We start from the raw sequence: 20,587 nt of genomic DNA, 5'->3' as shown, positions 1-20,587 counted from the left end.
TGTGTGTTTATGTGTGTACGTATGTGTAAAATTAAGTCAAATAAAAACAATGTTTTATGACTTAGGTTTATAATGTTTAAACTCTTATTTTAAAACTGTAAATTTTTCTTTCGCTTTCCTATGCTCACAAGTCCACGAGTGCATGGATAAATCCTGCTCTAGGTTTTCTGTGGTGTCTATTCTGAAAATAAAATATTAGTCAAATGTATGAGGCAAATAGCATGTTATTGTGTGATCTGACCATTAAAAAATTTAGCCTAATGATCCACCACACGTTTTTTCTGATACATAAATATGAAGCATGTGAACCTTGAACTCAGAAAGCAGAAATGAATCAACAATCTATTTCTAATATGAAAAAAGATTTTTAAAAATTTCATATCTCAATTATTAGCACTTTGTACATATAAAAACAAGTTCACACACACACACGTTAGAATACATTACTTCTAAAAAATACATTGCTACTTTATGGAATCAGTTTCCAACTACATCACATTTCAAGTACTATTCATCCACACACACACAATATCTTCCTAAAAAGTAGAAATCTGCTTTTGATTTTATATACATCCCAAATAATTATGTTATAGCATCCTGAGAAATACTGAGGAATTGACTTTTTCCCTATTCATACTCAGTGGTATATGAAGTTAAAACAAGGCTGAGAGCATGGACCCCACACAGACTGAGTGGGTATAAATCAGTTCTAGTTTTGCCCAGCTGTGAGATCTTGGATGCATTACACAGCCTAGCAAATCTCATTTCCTCCCTCATTTTATAAATGAGGGTAACAACAGGGTCCGCCTTATAGTTTGGTGGACAAAATGAGATAGTGCCCATCTTATTAAATAGTATACAACATAAAATGTTAGTTACTGTTCATTATTCATTTAAGAAAATGCTTTTTAATTACACATTGTGGTGTAACACATCATTGTTCATCACTAGATGGGTGAAGGGAGGCTTGACCACTCATCTTTTAAAAATGACAGAATCAAATAACTTGCACGTCTTTTAACAGCTTAGCATATTTAAAAGAAAACATATTTTTTAGTCTGATCAGGCAGTGGCGTAGTGAACGGAACAACGGCCTGGGGTGCTGAGGACCCTGGTTTGAAAGCCCACGGTCGCCAGCTTCAGTGCAGGCTCACTGGCTTGAGCACAGGCTCACCAGCAGCTTGAGCAGGGGTCACTGGCTAAGCATAGGATCATAGACATGACCCCATGGTTGCTGGCTTGAGCCCAAAGGTCACTGGCCTGAGCAAGGGGTTACTCGGTCTGCTGTAGCCCCCCCGGTCAAGGCACACATGAGAAAGCAGTCAATAACAACTAAGGTATTGCAAACAAAGAATTGATGTTTCTCATCTCTCTCCCTTCCTGTTAGACCTTATCTCTCTCAAGTAAATAAATAAATAAATAAACAAACAAACAAATGGAAAAATATTTCTTAAATACAATTTGATAAAAAGCATTGGAAACCACTTACTAATATCTACCCGCTGCTCGACTGGCAGAGGACTGACGCGGCTGACGAGTTTTGAAAGGCAGGTCGCGGCAAGGAGCTGAGCGTAGGATGTCTGGAGAGAACAGCACGTTTTATTTATCATCAGCACAAATGACGTGAGAGGAATCACAACTACAGCAGGAACTTTCCCTAAACAATGGTCAGAATTTTCACATGGAACAAACAGAAAAGGTATATAATTTAAAACAGAGTATCTCATCACAGAACTTCTTCACAGAAAGAGAAAACAGGGCCACAACCAAAGCTAGGTTTCAAAGGGGCTCATCTGTTAGCTGAGCAAGAAAAGCCCCTTACCAACGGAGTTAGTTAAACCAGCATTACTTTACTGCAGCAGCCAAAGTGATACATGCAAAGAAAATAAACTTCAGACCACTGGCCTTTCGGGACGAACAACGTTCCAACAGTTGAAGACGTCTGAGCAACGCCAAAAGCAGGTTTCAAACATGGCAAACGATACGAGGTTCTCCTTAGTTCTTTCTGGGCCGACATGTGACACACGCTACCCACAGTGTTACCAGTGCTTACTGTTAATTCCAGACATCAAGGCTAAGCTGGAAGGGACTAAAGAATTCACCTCTATACACAGTCTGGGGAACTCTAGGCCAGAATATTCTTAAAGAAGCTGAGAAAACACTAGTTCTATACAACCTAAAGTAGCCTTCGCTAACATGTGCCAGGAGTATAGTAAAATGATATAAAGCAGAGAAGGGCTGCTTGTAAAAATGTAACTATCTGAAGCCTCTGGTTAGCCACTGTATTCATCATCAGAAGATACTCTGTAGTAAACATCGGAACCTATCACCAGTGTTAATGAATCAGCTGTGTTAACTGTGGACTTCAATTCCCTTTTATGAACTTGTCTTCACCGCTGTAAACTTCCATCACAAACAGAAGTTGAAAATCCTGGCTGTCCCCACCACACAGTTAGTCCAACAACTCAGCTGTGGTCAAAAGTTTCATTACAATTTTTTTTTTTTAACTTGGGCCAAGACTGAAATTTTTCTGAATGAGAATAACCATTCTAAGCCACTCTCGCTGAACACTAAATGGCTTTGGAAATTAGCTTTTGCTGCAAACTAGATGTCTCCTCATGAATTCAACCTAGTTACACACTGCCTGAAAGGCAAACAGTGCTTAGTACTTTACAAAACTTACAATGCAGTCAAGTCACTTCAATAACAACTGACGTTGTTTGAATCACAAGTCATACCAAGCTGCTTTGAAAACTTCCACACCATCAAAAGTTAAAACAAGTAGCAATTTCTCTATCCATGAGTGCACTTTCTGAGCTCAAACCACAGTTCCAACAGTGTTTTTCAGTCCTTGCATCAAGGGCTGAAATTTCCCTATTTTGAAATCCATTAAACTGAGCAACTGAGGACCTTCAATTGGAAGTGATGAATTAGCAATGTATTCACATTCTAAAGGGCAACTATCAAGACAAGTTTTAACGGAATTCTATAAATGCCTTCTAAGTGATAAATATGCTTAATTAAAAGTTGATATCAATATTTGGTGGAACTTATCTGTGTGAAAAGACATTCTCAAAAATGAAATATGTAAAATCGCATTTTAGATCAGGTATTAACATATGAACATTTCCAATCAATGTTGATGATAGGAAATACTAATGTTGAACACCAGTGAAGCAAAATGTTATCCCGAAAAGAATAATTCCATTCTTTTCATCACTATATCTGTATTTTAAAAATGTATTCAATTATTGTATCTTTTTTTTTTTTTAATTGAGAGGCAGGAGGCAGGGAGGCAGAGAGACAGACTCCCACATGCACCCTGACTGGGATCCACCCAGCACACCCCCTACATGGCTATGCTCTGCCCATCTGGGTGGGTTCACTGCTCCGTTGCTTGGCAACTGACCTATTTCAGTGCCTGAGGTGAGGCCACGGACCCTTCCTCAGCACCCAGGCCAAATTGCTGGAACCAATGGAGCCATGGCTATGGGAGGGAAGGGAAGGGGTGGGGGAGAGAGGGAGGGGGAAGGGGAGGGGGAGGGGGAGGGGGGAGGGGGGAGGGGGGGAGGGGGGAGAGGGAGAGGGAGAGGGAGAGGGAGAGGGAGAGGGAGAGGGAGAGGGAGAGGGAGAGGGAGAAGGAGAGGGAGAGGCAGGGAGGAGGGAAGGGTCGAGAAGCAGAAAGTCGCTTCTCCTGTGGGTCCTGACTGGGAATCGAATCCGAGACTTCCACACACTAGGCCGATGCTCTGCCACTGAGCCAACCAGCCAAAGTCACAATTATTATATGTTAAGTTTCATCAGTAAAACTGTAGAAATTTGTTTTCTCTTTTCTTATAGACATACTTACAAAATATCCTTAATTTTGTCTCTTGGCTCAGAAAGTCTAAAATATTTAGTTTTTCACTTGACAGAAAAAAATTTGCTGACCCCTGCTCCAGGGTCCATCTGGTCTCTTATTATACTATTTCAGAGTCTTCACTTACACACCTGTGCCTCCCCAGCTAATCTAGGAGTTACTCTAATGCAGTCACAAAGCAAGCAGGTACTGCAGCATCTGGTTTTACAGTTAAGTTTGCTAAATAACTGCTGACTGAACGGCTATGAATCACTAGAAGGGAGGCAGGCAACAGGTAGTCAGCAGTCCTCGGAACCATCCCTTCATGTTTCTGAGTCCATTACAACCTGGCTCTCCCATCTTAGATTTTTGTTAGTCAGTCAACTTTCTAAAAATGTAACTTTTGCCCACTGTTATGACACATAAAGAGAGGCCAAGAGGAATCAAGAACTATTTCAATCCATGCCAATTTCCACTTCCTGGGCCTTTCTCTAAGTTTGCTTTTAGGCTTTCCAATTGTTTCTCTGATTCATCTCTTTGACAGTGAAATAAACTGTAGTAAAGACACGTGGTAATGCCTATCAGTCATCACTGCTAACCTACACGAGTTCATTACCAATGACATCTATCTACTGATCTTTCATGAATCACTGTGACCAAATACTTACCGTTCCTTGTTCTAATAAAAGCTGACACTTGCTGAGACATTCAGGGCTGTCGATAAGTTCCAGGAGCGCTTTCTCAGCCTCTATTCTTTGTGTAAGGTCAGTCCCTATGTAGAGATGAGTACATAATACTTCCAATTCTGCCAAACTCTTCAAAAGAAAAAAATTAGTATTTTACTTGAGTGGCAAAATAAAACATCTTAAACACAGTAAATAAGCGACGCAAATATCATGCCTGTGTCCGAGTCAATAAATGCTTATATTAAGCCACCACAACTTACTAGAGGTCACAGGGGTGAACAAAATAGGCATAGCTCTTACCTCCAAGTTCTTTTAATTATAAATTGACGATTCTGTGACGGAAAAGAGTATAGAAAGAGGAGGCCTTGCCAAATCCAAGGAGTTAGAAAGGCTTGCCTGAAGTAATAACATTTATGCTGACCTAAAGCAGAGAGCCAGACAAAGAAGTCGAGAGAGCAGTCCCGCGAAGAAACAGCGCTTCCCGCGGCCCAGAGCAGAGCTTACTCATTTCAAGGCATGAAAGGTCAATGTGGCTGGTAAAGAGACAGCAAGGAGGAAACACAAAATGGAGCTAAGGAGATGGGCGGGGGGAATGATGGGCAAGCTGCAGACACTACACCAATTTACATTCTTTCTCAAATTGTAAGAACGTCTATGGCTCCATCCATAAAAATGGAAATATATGCCGATCTGAGGCTTCTACACTAACGATTCATAGTGCTATAGGAGAACCATGTCATGATCTTTGGGAACTATGACAACCCATGTCATTGCCAAGTGTCATTAGTTATCATGCTGTAGGCTTCTCCTACGTCATAGGCACAAAGAATAATTCAGTCTGTTTATAAATACAAGCCCAACTGCAGATATAGGACCCATGGATACAGTCTGAAAAAAATATTTTTAATGAGTTCAACATTCCTCTCAGCTTAAAAGAAGTTTTGTTAATGGCACCGTACTAAAACAAAATACTTCCCTTTGAGGTGGAAACAGAGAATTATTCTTTTTTTTAAATTCAGCGAGAGGAGGGGAAGCAGAGAGACAGACTCCCCTCTTGCATGGACCCCAACCGGGATCCACCCAGCAAGCCCACTAGGGGGCAATGCTCTGCCCATCTGGGGCATTGCTCTATTGCTCAGCAACTGAGCTCTTCTTAGTGCCTGAGGCAAAGCCATGGAGCTATCCTCAGTGCCTGGGACCAACTTGCTCCAATCGAATCATGGCTGCAGGAGGGAAAGAGAGAGAGAAAGAGAAAGAAGTGAGAGGGGGAGGGGTGGAGAAGCAGTTGGGTGCTTCTCCTGTGTGCCCTGATCAGGAATCAAACTCAGGACTTCCATACACCAGGCCAATGCTCTACCACTGAGCCAACCTTCCAGGACCCAGAGAATTCCTCTTTGGAGGACAATTGGCACAGATTTCAATGTCAGGTGGGCATATGAAGAAATGCCATCTCGTGTCCTTTCTGGCCTGAATTTTTAGGCAGCAACCTTACAGCGACACTATTCCAAACACCGTCTCCAGTGCATGCACCTCTGCCTGGCAGGAGCACAGGGACACAGGAACGCAGGCCCCTCGGCCTCCCTTTATTCTCCCACTGCTCTCCCCTCCTTAGCCCCTGACGGCATCATCCACTTCCCTGTCCAGGTCACAGCCCAACATCCCAGGCCTGGGAATTTCCTGCTAGAGCAAAAATAAAAATACAAAAGAAAGGTTTCAAATGAATAAGTTAAAATAAAGGGCCTCAAATAAACCACATTTAAACATTATCCACCCCAGATCAGTCCAACAAGTCCTCAGAGTCCTATGACATACAGTTCCATAATGTTAAGATGCATAGACAATGTATGGTTCACAAATACATACAAATTCCCCTATTTTCTCCAAAGGTAAGAGATACAAAAATGAACAGAGCTACCTCTTTCCCTCTCGTAATTTATGATCAAGCTGAGAAGTCTTCCTTCATCTAACAAATCTGAAGGGCTGAATTTTGATAATATCCAGAATAATTTAATGGCAAACGGACCCTAGTGCATTCACCTAGGTTGAAGAGTCCTTACGGAAGTTGACTTTGGGTACAAAAAGAAGTAGGCTGGAAAGTGACAACACCCAGCTCTTTAAAAACAAAAGGCAGCAAAAAGAAGAGACTAACAGTGTCTACTTCATCGGTTTGTTTGGAAGATTAAATAAGTTAGGGACGTATAACTTTTGGAACACAGTGTACAGTACACTATAAAAGTTAGTTGTTTATTATTAATATTACCTAATAATAACATCATAATGAATGGAATTATATCCTCCTAAAAAATATGTCCAAGTCCTAACCCCCAGTACCTTTGAATGTGACCTTATTTGGGTCTTTGCAAATCCTTAAATAAAAGATCCTGAGATGAGATCATCCTGGATTCAAGGTGGATCCTGAATCTAATGATTTGTAAGAGAAAGGAGAGAGGCCCTGTAGTTGCAGAGACACAGAGACACAGGGAGACGGTCATGTGAGGCAGGGCAGAGACTGCCAGCGGCCACCAGAAACCAGGAGAGACACAGAACACGGCCTCCCCGAGGCCTCCAGAAGGAACCAACCTTTTCGGCACATTAGTTTCAGACTTCTGGCCTCTGTAACTGTAAGAGAATAAATTTCTGTTGTTTTAACCCACCCAATTTGTGGCAATTTGATACAACAGCCCTAGGAAACTATACAATACAGACAATAATATGAATTCAATGGGACCTAAGCCTATTTGGAAGATTCTAGAAATTATTTTGTCTATTTTGCTAAAATGACTTAGATACTCAACACAGTATTTAAACAGTATTTGAATACTATTGATTTGAACTTTTCTAAGACTGAAACAAAGGAGGAAAAATCAAGTTATTCTTTCACTGTAATTATTACAATTCAACATTCTCTTGGCATACTAAATCTATTCAGAGAAAAGGATACATCCACAAAGGTCCTTACTCTGGTGAAAGGCCTTATCTAAACATTTAAAAGTTAAACTCACAATGTGTGACTGCTCACTGACCAAGCAATCTTCTGATTAGCATTTGACTTTCCAAAAACTCTGCCTATCAAGACTATATTTTTCATAGTGAATTGATAAATCAGCATCTTACATTGATATCAGAGGATATGTTTAACATGAAAATGACTCAGAGAAATGATTCTTTTCTCAATTTGTTGACAAATCAAGTTGGAGTTATTAAAGCTTCTACAATACAAAGCTTAATATCAACATCAGAAGCCTATTTAAATAACTAATGGATAGCACAAGCAGAACTGGACATCACCTAACTCTCACAGCGTAACTGTCAAATATAAACAGACAGCATCCAATTTCCATTGCCCAGGAGACAGTGACATAATCCTGCCTACAGCCTAAACAAGGATCTTCCAAGTTTCTGGACTTATTTCTGGCTTTTGACAGGACATATAATTCAACCCTGAATGATGTGATTTCTTTCTACACTGCAATTCCCACAGGCATCTATCAGCAGGTAAGGCTGAGGAAAGGCAGACAGACAAAAAGGATGTGTACTGTATGGCTGGCAGTAACAGAAAGCAGACCAGGGGTTCCTGCAGGGGAGGGGGAGATGGAGCACTCCTTTCGGGGAGTGATGGTTCATTACCTTGATTTCAGTGATGGTTTCACAGGTATATACATATGCCAAAATTCATCCATTTGCACAGTTTAAATACGTGCATTTTATTATTTGCCAATTACGCCTCAATAAAGTTTTTAAAAAGTGCAGGCTTTTGTTCTAGGGAAAAAATAATGTCCCTAATAATAAAATAATAAGTCCATGAACCACAAAAATCCCACCTCAATTCAACTTATAATTTTTGATAACTTCTCTATATTTTTCTTTTTTTATTATTGATTTTAATTCATTGTGTTACATAGATTCTAGTGTTGCCCCGAATGCATCCCTCCTCCCCCATATTCCCCTCAACATCTCTTTTCCCCCTCTCAATAGCGCCCTCCCCCCTTCCCTTCAGCTTTATCCTCTCCTATCATCCCCTTTCCCTCAGTTCTCTTTTCTTCTTAAGCTTCTTGATTACCACTAATAGAAATGTCTTTATCTTGAAGTTAGGAATTCCCACAAATTCTTGCTTCTGTTTTTACTGCCGTCTCCTGAGCATACCTGAAGGCTTACTCCTGAGCGTCTTCTAACTCTTCCTTCTACAACGAATGGGTAGTTTTTGTTTTCGTGCTTTATATTTTACAAAAGTATTTCCATCTTTTATTTTTTTAAACTAATCCTTAAAAGTAGACTATTGCAAAATATGTATTTTATTTTTAGCGCAACCATTTTACAGACAAACACAGGCTGAGAGATCAAATGTATATGCAAGTTGCTTAAGATCAAACATAGAGTGAATGGTCAATTCTGAGCCAGATACTAGTCTATGGGCCCCATGTCCATGCTGTCTCCTCACTGCCCCGCCATCTTACTGCCCTTGACCTCAGTCACCATCAATCTGCAGATGATGTCGTATAGTCATACTTGCAACTCTGTTCACGATCTTTGTATTTGTCTACAAATGTCTTTGTCTTGGCAATCCACAAAGATGTTGAAAACAGCCCCAAAATGTCAGAAACTGAACTGAATATATTTCCCACAGATTTCCACTTCGAGTGTCTCTGTTTTCTTTCAGGTGGCTTCAGAGCTCTAGACCAGACTCTAGACTTACAATCTTGATGTGATCTTTGGTTCTTCATTCTCTTTAGTCCCTTCTGTATAAGTAAGAGTTTGGACCCGCCCAGAGAAAAGTCTGGCCTTTGCCCTCAGATTCTGGGAGATAATCTATGTCATACTGGACAGGAGTGTTTTATCAGAGTTAGGGGAAAGGAGGTACATCCTATAGTCTTAAATTGGGGCCTGGCCACACCAGCATGGCCATCTACATGTTTCAGGGTGGAGACTCCAGATGACATGATATCAGTCTCCCTAGAAGACTGAGATCGATCACATGGGCAATCAATCAATCATGACTACATAATAAAGCCCCAATCAGAACTTCGGAACCGCAGAGCTCCCTTGTTTTCAACAGCAGTGTATACTGCCACACATACATGCCCGGAGAGCAGTATGTCCCGAGGACAACAAAACTGTTTTGGACTCCTCCCTGACACGGCCCTATGCAGCTCTTCTTTTGATCAGTTTTAATCTGTCTACTTTCTTGGTGATAAACATCAACCACAAGTATGAAATTATTCAGTGAATTCTGTGAGTCCTTTTGATAGACTATCAAATCTGAGGTGGTTCTGGAAAACCCAAGAACACACAGTTAATGTCAGAAGTGATGGCAGTCGCAGGAACTGTGCCTTCAAACCTCAAAGTTTGCCTAATTCCCAGTACATCAAGTCCCACCGATTCTTTCTAAATAAAGACTCAGACTCAACACCTCTATATGATAGTCACAGACAGTAGAGCAATGAAACAGTATTTTCTAACTGTGGCCTCCAGTGTCCTGGATTCTTCATTGGCTTCTTTGGGAATAAGAGTAGGAGCTTTAGAATCTGCCACTTACTTATGAAGTGACCTCAAGAAAGATATTTAACCTTTCTAAACCTCATTTTTGAAACTGAAAAATATTATTTTGAAATAATATCCACCTTCCAAAGTAACTGTCAAGATTAAGACGAAAAGCTTAATCCAGTGTCTGACATACAGCAGATCCACAGTAAATTGTCAATAATCTGTTGGTTACTGATAATTATAACACACCATATTAGTCTACTGTCTACAGTTTGTCCAGATTAGGTCCATACTGCCAGGATGATCGTTCCTAAACCCCATTTCATCATGTTACCATCATGTTAAAATATAACAGTTCAAAATCAAATCTAGATGAAACCAGGTAGCCCGGCTGGGTATTAAGAAGCATCACTATAGTCCCTGGTTCTGGAACAATACTGAGAGAGAAAAAAATCAAGTCCCCTTAATTTTTCCCAATGTTCTCTCTTGATTCTCTGTTCTATGCATGTAGCCGACATCTTACCTGTTCCCAGTTCAAACTTCCCTCACTTCGTCCCTTATCCCCAGCCAGGACTGTCTCCACTCAGATAATCCAGATCCATTACTTCCTTTGGGACAGAGTACTCTAACTCAGCAGTTTTCAACATTTTTACACTTGGGGACCAGTGAAAATAAGAGAATTGTTTTGGGGACCACTAAGGCAGAAATCACCCTGAGCATAGGCAAATTCAACTAAGATTATTGGGTCTATAATCTTCATACAACATCAGGGTGGTTAACCCTTTTGCAGACCCGCATGAAATCTCTGGTGGACCAGGACAATAGACCCGCAGTTGAAAAACAATGCCCTAAGCCAACAGCTTCCTAACCAGAAAGTATATACCTAAATGGATTATAGATATGCCTGATATTGATCCCCCAGCCCTATGGGCCACCAGGCTTCTGGCTGCAACAATCTATATTAATGAGCTACACAATTACCATTTTTAAGGAATGCCATGATGTGAAAAAGACCGTGGGTCAGCGCCCTAACCTCTCCTTACACAAATCCACTTCTTTACTCATCATCTTACCAGCATCATTGGTTGTTTTTTTAAAATTCAGTGAGAGGAGGGGAGGCAGAGACAGATTCCCACATGTGTCCTGACTGAGATCCACCGGGCAAGTCCACTAGGGGGTGATGCTCTGCCCATCTGGGGCCCTTGCTCCGTTGCAATCAGAGCCATTTTTTAGCACCTGTAGCAGAGGTCATGGAACAATCCTCAGCAGCCAGGGCCAACTCCCTCTAATCAAGCCATGGCTGCAGGAGAGGAAGAAAAGAGAGAGAGAAGCAAGAGCGGGGAGGGGTGAAAAAGCAAATGGGCGCTTCTCCTGTGTTCCCTGACGGGAAATAGGAAATTGAACCGGGGACATTTACACAACAGGCCGACGCTCTACCACTGAGCCAATCGGCCAGGGCCTAACAGCATCAATTTTGACTAGCTACTGTGTTGAAGTAACAGTAAGAGTATGAAAGAATGTGGAATTATGAGTTATTAGGTCTACCCTAACCCTGTAGCCTTGGGCAAGTCACAACTGTTCTAAGACCCAGTGTCTTCAGGAATAAATATATGCACACTTCTCAAGCTGTGGGGTTCAAAATCTACAATGAGCATATGAAAATTCAAAATGCTAGGTACTGGTTATCATTATTAATAAACATTCAAGTTAACTGGATAACAATATGATCCTATAGGCTGAAAAGAATTCAAACAGTTTTGGAGCTTTTTTCTGGCCCCCAAACTATATGATCCTTTATTTGTCCAACTCCACTTTTAAGCTGTCCACAGTTGCTGTAAAATACATTGCTAGAAAACCAATATGGGCAATTTTGGCATTAGCAGCCAGTTTTTCCAATACTCTACCTATGTAGGAGGAAGTCTTCCAGGATTGATTTACTGTTATGCATCATCTAAAATGTTCCAAACTTCCACCATCGTTTTTAATTTACCCTCAAGATTTACATCTGAACTATGAACATCTGATTATCTATTTACAATCCCTAAGTCCCCCCTGCGAGAGTCTTCCTGTGAAAATTTCCCAGGGGGCATATTTATAAAGCAATAACAAATAACACTATTTTGACCCGGAGACCTTTAAAATGGCAATGCGTCAAAAGGCAATGTGTGAGGCTCACCACCGCCTAATCCATAACACCCTGGAGCTGTCAATTACCTGACATGAGAGTAGACAGTGGGAAAGAAAAGACCCTTTGGAAAAAGAAATACGGAATGAGTCAGTGGGACCACAGGGGGTCCAAAGAAGTCTACAAAGGATATCACACTTACAGACACTGCCACCACCACATCAAGAAACTGCCTACCCCTCCCAAGTCATCTTCTGCCATCCACAGCCTCCCCTGCTCCCGTCCCTTTTGCATGAAACCTTTGCTCCAGCCAGACCAAACTTCCTGCAGAATACCGAGTTCCTCCACAATTCTTGGCTTTGGCCCACATTGTCCTTTTGCCTGTACACCCTTGCCTTCCTCTTCACTCAGCCAACTCCTACAATTCTTTCCAGACCCACGAGACTGCAAGTCTCCTGTGAGTAGATACCCTCAAGTTTTGCTACAGCTGTATCTTCTTCCGTGCCTAGCAAAGTATTCAATAAATGCAATAACCAAGGGGACACGTGCAAGCTCATCTAAGCACCTCGCGTCTGAGAAGCGTAGCAGCTCTGCCTTACTCACTTGGTGGCCTGCCCCTTTCCAATGTTCCCAGGATATGCTCTGATTAATTCTAGCCCATCATTTTTCACATGTAGTGTAATAATCTGGATTTCAATGAGGGCAGGGGTGGTAAAATGATGTAATCCTTTACCCCAGAACTTTGCACAGTGCTTGAGACACCGTGTGTGTATGTGTGTGTGTGTGGGGGGGGGATGGGGGGGCTCCCTAAATGTTTGTTGAAGGAACCAGCGGATGCCCGTGCAGCCCGGGAAGACGGGAGCCTTCCTCTTCGAGCATCCTAGGCGTCCGCACGCTCCCCGCGCGCGCCCTGCCCGGGTTTCCTCCTCCAATGAGGCTGCAGCAGAGCCCTCCTTCGCAACTCCCCGCAGGCACAGCCGCTGCCCGCTCCGGCCAGTTAAAGTCCAACTGCTGCCGCCGCTCCTCCGGCGGACCCACGGCCCCTCTCGAGCTCCGTCCCAACTGCATGTTCACCGGCGCGGCGGGAAGGCTGATCGGGCGGGGCTCCCACCTGCCGGGGCGCCGCCAAAGCCGCCCTACGCGCCGGTCCTCGGCGCCCGCACTCCCCGCAAAGGGCGAGCTCCGAGCCTGGCCTCGGCTCCTCCTCCCGCCGCCCCTTCCTCCGGCCCGGCGTGCACAGGCCAGTGCCCGGGTGCCCGGGAAGCCGGTCGGCGGCCCCGCGGCCTCCGCCGCCGTCTTCGGCCCTCAGTCTCCAGACCCCAGAGTCCCGCCGGCTTCCCGGGGCGGCGGAGCGGGCACCCGCGGCGCAGAGCGCACTGACCTGGAAGTGCAGCGCCATCTTCCCGGGAGGCGGCGCCGGCCAGCGGCCCCGAGAGCTCGAGGGGAGGGCGGAGAGGGAGCGGAGGCGGGCGCCGCGCAAGCCCCAGCCGCCCGCGGGGTCCCTGCGCCGCTCGATCGCCCGTTCCTCGCCTCGGCTGCGTGGTCCCGGAGTTCGAGGCGCTGGTTGGATGGGGCGGGGCTAACGTGGAGGGGCGGGGCGATGGGAGCGGCACGCGGGGGGCGGGCCCGAAGGGGCGGGGCCTAGGCGGGGATCTCAACTGTCCTCGACGTCTCGTTTCAACCGCTATTGCCTTATATCCGAGTCCTTTGATACAACCACCACAACCCAACTGTTAGCCGTGACCTCTGACTCTTCCATCTCCCACAGATTCTTGACCCTCAACTCCCTACCGCACAACTATTGCCCACGGCGTCTGACTTCCACATCTCCACAAGTTCCCATGTCCCGCAACGCCCATGTGCCATGACACAATCAGCCATAACCTTGACCCCTACATGCTAACTCTGTCCTTGACTCCTGACTCCCCAGAGCCCAACTTTATTTTTTTCAACTTTTTGGTTAAAATTAAACTGATGGTGTCTACATGGTGTTAAGTTGTAAAATTATAGCTTCGTTTCTTCTTGTCTATATTTCATTTAATATGAACTTTTATTTTAAGCCAAATTAGTGCATGGAATGAGAATTTATTTGAGCAGAGTGGGTTAAAGTCACTCCTTTCTGATGCGCTTCATTTCTTCTTGAAGCTTGAACCTCCAAGTGGGATCATTTTACTTTGGTGTAAAAAATTACTGTAAGATTTCTTATAGTTCAGGTCCACTGGAGACAAATTCGCTCAGCTTTTGTTAACAGGCAAACCTCTTTATTTCACTTATATTTTTTAAAGGACAGTTTTGCTGGGTATAGAATTCTATTTTGGCTTTTTACATTTTTTTTGGCATGTAAAAAATGTCTTTCCCTTGATTTCTGGTTGCCATTGTTTCTGTTGAGAAGTTAGCCATCGGTCTGATTATTGCCCCTCAGAAGGTATTATACCTTCTTTACCCACCACTAGATGCTTTACAATTTATCTTTCATTTTGGCCTATAGAAGTTTGAGCGTAATGTAGTGATTGTGTGTGTGTGTGTGTGTGTGTGTGTGTGTGTGTTATCCAACTTGGAATTCATAAGACCTCTTAGATATAAAATTGATTTTTTTTTTATCTGTGTTTAAAAATTCTCAGTCAGGATTTCTTTTTTTTTTTTTTTTTTTTTTTCCATTTTTCTGAAGCTGGAAACAGGGAGAGACAGTCAGACAGACTCCCGCATGCACCCGACTGGGATCCACCCAGCACGCCCACCATGGGGCGATGCTCTGCCCATCCTGGGTGTCGCCATGTTGCGACCAGAGCCACTCTAACGGCTGAGGCAGAGGCCACAGAGCCATCCCCAGCACCCGGACCATCTTTGCTCCAATGGAGCCTTGGCTGCGGGAGGGGAAGAGAGAGACAGAGAGGAAAGCGCAGTGGAGGGGTGGAGAAGCAAATGGGCGCTTCTCCTGTGTGCCCTGGCTGGGAATCAAACCCGGGTCCTCCGCACGCTAGGCCGACGCTCTACCGCTGAGCCAACCGGCCAGGGCCAGTCAGGATTTCTTTAAGTATTGCTTCTGTCTCCTTCTTTCTCTCTTCTTCTGGAACTTCAGTTACATGTATGTTAGATGGTTTGAGTATTCTATTTTTTTACACTCTTTTTTGGCTTTTTCTTCTTTTTTTCTCTTTGTGCTTCAATCTGCATATTTTTTACTGACGTGTCGCCCATTCAGTAGAATCTGTTCTGCTACATCAGAGCTGCTACACACCCTCTATTGAATTCTTATCTTTATTTTTAAATTTATTTTTATTTATTTTATTTTTTAGTGAGAGAGACAGAGATAGAGAGTGAGACAGAGAGAGGGACAGATAGGGACAAACAGAAAGGGAGAAAGATGAGAAGCATCAATTCTTTGTTGTGGCACCTTAGTTATTCATTGATTGCTATCTTATATGTGCCTTGACCTGGGGGGGGGGGCTACAGCAGAACAAGTGACTCCTTGCTCAAGCCAGTGACCTTTGGGCTCAAGCCAGCGACCATGGGGTCACGTCTATGATCCCACACTCAAGCCAATGACCCTGTGCACAAGCTGATGAGGCCACACTCAAGCCAGCAATCTTGGGGCTTTGAACCTGGGTCCTCTGCATCCCAGTCTGATACTCTATCCACTGTACCACCGCCTGATCAGGCCTTATTTTTAGTTCCAGAATTTTCATTTGACTTTTCCCCTTCCATTCTTTAAGTAGCTTCCAGCACTCTAGTGAAATCTTTTCTCGTTTCCCTATTTTCTTGAACATTTTAATCCTACTGAAAGCCCCTATTTGATGTCTCCAATATATGAATCACCTCTAGGTCATTCTAATTTTCTGTATTTCATTCTATTTTTTTTAAGCATGCCTTAAAATTTCTTATTGAATGTCAGATAGTATGCGGGGGAAAAAAACTGTTGAGGTTCTGGATGATACCTGCTTTCTCTAAAGAGGGTTAAGTTTTCCCATGATAGTTGGCAGATAGAATATCAGCTAATCACCTTAATCCTATTGAATCTTGGTTTTAGACATTCAAATTCAGTTTGTTTCAGTTTTGCCCATATTTCTAAGTCATGGTTCTTACTAGATCTGACAACTAAAAGCCCAGGATGCTTACCAAGGCCCCTCTGCCTTGTGGGGCTTGGTCTCTAACTCCCACTTCCCCAGTACTGTGCAGCCACTAAAATCTCTAACTCTTTAGGTGCTGTTATTCTTCTGAGTTTCTTAAAGACTTTCCTTGTTTATATACATCTTAATAATTGACTGATAAGCTGAGGGGAATTAGTACACAGATTTTTTGGACTCTCATCACTGTAGCTTCATTCTTTCTAGAATTTTGTCCCTCAGATCCCAGCTGCTTTAATTCTCTAACTCACATCTCTGCTCCTATCCAGCTGAGGTTGCTGCTGGCCATTTACTTCTGTTGCTCCTATGACAACTGGAAGATGCTCTGGGGTTGGGGGTATAGGGAAACAGGGGGATATGAATTTTGCCCTTAGTGTTTTCATGTTTTCAAAGATCAAGGCCAATCAAATCTTGCCTTTATCTGTTGTTCTCTACTGCCTTCACACAGTTGTTAAATATATACATATATATATTTGTTGTGTGTATAGTTTTTAAAATATTAAATTATGTTAAATATTTATAGTTGTTATATATGTGATATAATTATTAAATATATGCATAAATATGTTCTATTTTTATCATTGTTTTCAGTAAGAAGTCTAGTCCAACATAAACTACTCCATTATAATCAGGCTATTTACATCTTCCATTCTTGATTTCCATAGCTCATCCACAGCCCGGGAATCCTCATCCCCGCAGCTTAACTACTAAATTTTAAAATATTCAATACCTTCATTCTGCCATTTTGATTCCTATATCCCAAAGTGTTTGATTCCTGTATTTTAACTTCCTATTTCCATGTGCCAGCAGTTTTGATATCTAATCTCATTGTGATTCCCACATCCTAACATTTCTGACTCCCAGATCCCCACATTGCTGACTCCTGCATCGCAACATTCCTGACTCCCACATCTCAAGAACCAATATTGATTTCTGACCTTCCTATTGCATCTGCCATATCATTTCTATTACCTCAAATTTTAGGTCATTAGGGAGAAAAAATTACTTGAGATTTGATCACTTGCCTTTTTTTTCCCCATTCCAGAATATCCTCGGCATAAATATAAGGTTGTGATAAAAAACAGCAGCTGCCCATTCTGTGGATTCACCAGGTATTTCTAGAATAAGAAGCTGATTCTATTTTCCCTTTAAATTTGAGTGACCACTGAAGATTTGTTTCTGTTTTCTTTTTTCTTCTCTTCTCTTCTCTTCTCTTTTCTTTTCTTTATTCAGTGAGAGAAGGGGAGGCAGAGAGACAGACGCCCACATGTGCCCTGACCAGGATCCACCTGGAAAGCCACTAGGGAGCGATGCTCTGTCCATCTTGGGCATTGCTCTATTATTTACTGCTCAGCAACCGAGCTCTTCTTAGTGCCTGAAGAGGAGACCATGGAGCCATCCTCAGTGCCCAAGGCCAGCTCACTCCAATTGAGCCATGGCTTCAGGAGGGGGAGAGAGAGAGAGAGAGAGAGAGAGAGAGAGATGGAGAGAGAGAGAGAGGTGAGAGGGAGAGGGGTGAAGAAGATGGACTCTTCTCCTGTGTTCCCTGACCGGAAATTGAACTGAGGACATCCACACCCTGGGCCAATGCTCTACCACGGAGCCAACCGGGCAGGGCCATTTCTGTTTTCAATCAACTCTCCCTTTCATTATTTTCTATCATCAAAACATGCATTCAGCCTGACCAGGTGGTGGCGCAGTGGATAGAGCGTCAGACCAGGATGCAGAAGGACTCAGGTTTGAGACCCCAAGGTTGCCAGCTTGAGCGCAAGCTCATCTGGCTTGAGCAAAAAGCTTGCCAGCTTGGACCCAAGGTCGCTGGTTCGAGCAAGGGGTTACTTGGTCTGCTGAAGGCCTGTGGTCAAGGCACATATGAGAAAGCAATCAATGAACAACTAAGGTGTCACAGTGAAAAACTGATGATTGATGCTTCTCGTCTGTCTCCATTCCTGTCTGTCTGTCCCTATCTATCCCTCTCTCTGACTCTCTGTCCCTGTAAAAATAAATAAATAATTTAAAAAATTAAAAAACAAAAACAAAAACAACCCATGCATTCAACACCATATCTTTTTTATCAATTAATATGATTTAAGATAGAATTGTGTGACTACAACTATTAAAATTAGCACAGAAGATGCTCTAGGATGTCAAATAATTCATTTCTATCACAAAACTCAATTAAAGGCGAGGCATTTAGAGCCCTCAGGAATTATAAAATTATCTTCCTTTATGCTACTAGACTTCTAAAAAATACTGATGGACCTTTGATCTTTGAATCTTTTTCAGGGGATTCAATTAACATTTGTAATTCTGGTACTTTAGGAAATTCACCTAACATATCTGAGTTTTGTTTTATTAGTTCTAAAATTAGGATCATAGTAAGTCTATAATTTTAAAACTGTATAAGAAGAAGTAACACTGAGCCTGACCAGGTGGTGGCACAGTGGATAGAGCATCGGACTGGGATGCGGAGGACGCAGGTTCGAGACACCGAGGTCACCAGCTTGAGCGCAGGCTCATCTGGTTTGAGCAAAACTCACCAGCTTGGACCCAAGGTTGTTGGCTCGAGCAAGGGGTTACCCGGTCTGCTGAAGCCCACAGTCAAGGCACATACGAGAAAGCAATCAGTGAACAACTGAGGTGTCACAACGAAAAACTGATGATTGATGCTTCTCATCTCTCTCCTTTCCTGTCTGTCTGTCCCTATCTATCCCTCTCTCTGACTCTCTCTCTGTCTCTGTAAAAAAACAACAACAAAGAGGTAACACTGAGATAAAACAGTAGAGCACTGTGGTTAGGAAAGCAGACGCTGGAACCAGACGGCTTGGATTTGGATGCCAACTGCATCACCTACTAGCTGGTGGGCTTGGTGAAGTGACTTACCCTCACCATGCTCTCATTTCCTTATCTGCAAAGTGCAGGCTCATAGCTGTGATGATTAAATGAGTTCATACTTATGAAATACTTGGTGCTTGGAAAAGAAATTTTACTTTAAATAGTAATTATTGTTATCAAACACATTCACATCATTCTCTGACTGTACTGTTGAAAATGATATTTTAAGTGGAATGGAATTATAATTTTAATCAAACAGTAAATTGTTCTAGACATTTTTAGTCTGTAACTATAGAGTCAAGCTGGATATCTCCTCTGCATTGTCCCTCCTACCCCACCCAGCTTTGCTATCCTGGAGACTTTTTGAAGGTCTATGACATTAATGGCATTTCTAGTTCATGTTTTCATAAACTGTGGGACTGAAATTTCAAAACATCCAACTAAAATTTTCACTTTATCAGTACTTAAAATGTAACACCTATGATCAATCATTTACTTTAGAAGCACGTATAAAAAATATAGTAAACAATAGTACACATTTTCCTTAATTTATTCTATACATGTAATGTTATTAAATAGACATAGTGAGATTATTTAATACCTCAGAGGTTTAGGGAATCCAGTGAAGTGTAGGCAGGAAAGAGAAATGGGAAAAGAATGCATCCAAAACATTCAAACTCACATTAAACTTGTCCAAAAAAAATTTGTATAACATGTTTCCCTGTGTATATTTCTTTCCTGTTGGTTGATTTCAACTATATTTTTGTTTTGTCAAGTCATTAACCTTAAACTACATTTATTTAAATATCCACTATAAAACCAAAGTAACAAAAATAATTTCTTCTCACTGGTGAAATGAATATGAGTTATCTCACAAAGTTGGTTACGATGTATATACTAAAAGCTATATATACTTTTAAAATGAGTTTATACTTTTAGCACATTAACAATAATAAAGGTATACTTTTATATATTAATAATGACATTATCTTGACAAATAAAACTTAATATTTCTCATTCTGTACATTGCCTTGTTATTTACATATTAGTTCCTTTGCATAACAATACAAGCTTTAAGATGTTTTATATTAGTAAGATAGTAATATTATGTTAATATGCATCCTTAAAATTATTGCTAAGCAGTATCATGATAAAATGTCATCTTACATGCAATACTATTAGATAAATAAAGCAGTATAACCTTTCTGAAAGCATTTTTACAATATATATTAAGAACCTTAAAAATGTTCATCTTCACCCAACTTCTAGAAAGTGATTTTTAAGAAAATAACCTAGCCTGACCAGGCGGTGGCGCAGTGATAGAGTGTCAGACTGGGATGCGGAAGACCCAGGTTCGAGACCCCGAGGTCGCCAGCTTGAGCGCGGGCTCATCTGGTTTGAGCAAAGCTCAGCAGTTTGGACCCAAGATCACTGGCTTGAGCAAGGGGTTACTTGGTCTGCTGTAGCCCATGGTCAAGGCACATATGAGAAAGCAATCAAT

The 20,587-nt window shown here is 42.2% G+C and overlaps 1 protein-coding gene across 4 annotated transcripts in view; it reads right to left on the bottom strand.

Moving 5' to 3' along the window:
• RANBP17 (RAN binding protein 17) overlaps positions 1-13,687 on the bottom strand; it is a 250,389-nt gene extending 236,702 nt beyond the window's left edge. For 2 of the 4 annotated variants that reach the window (XM_066342781.1, XM_066342782.1), the window contains exons 1-3: positions 13,512-13,687; positions 4,507-4,653; positions 1,490-1,580 (exon numbers count right to left, since the gene is read on the bottom strand). In XM_066342781.1, coding sequence (XP_066198878.1) covers positions 1,490-1,580; positions 4,507-4,653; positions 13,512-13,529 — 256 coding nt within the window. In that variant the 5' untranslated portion in view covers positions 13,530-13,687. The remainder of the gene's footprint in view (positions 1-1,489; positions 1,581-4,506; positions 4,654-13,511) is intronic. The other 2 variants (XM_066342783.1, XM_066342785.1) reach the window with 2 other exon arrangements.
• Positions 13,688-20,587: the final 6,900 nt, after the last annotated feature.

This window comes from Saccopteryx leptura, chromosome 6, assembly GCF_036850995.1.
Source record: "Saccopteryx leptura isolate mSacLep1 chromosome 6, mSacLep1_pri_phased_curated, whole genome shotgun sequence".
Lineage (NCBI taxonomy): Eukaryota > Metazoa > Chordata > Mammalia > Chiroptera > Emballonuridae > Saccopteryx > Saccopteryx leptura.
Note: the sequence above shows the minus strand (reverse complement) of the source record. Positions and strands in the feature narration are given on the sequence as shown.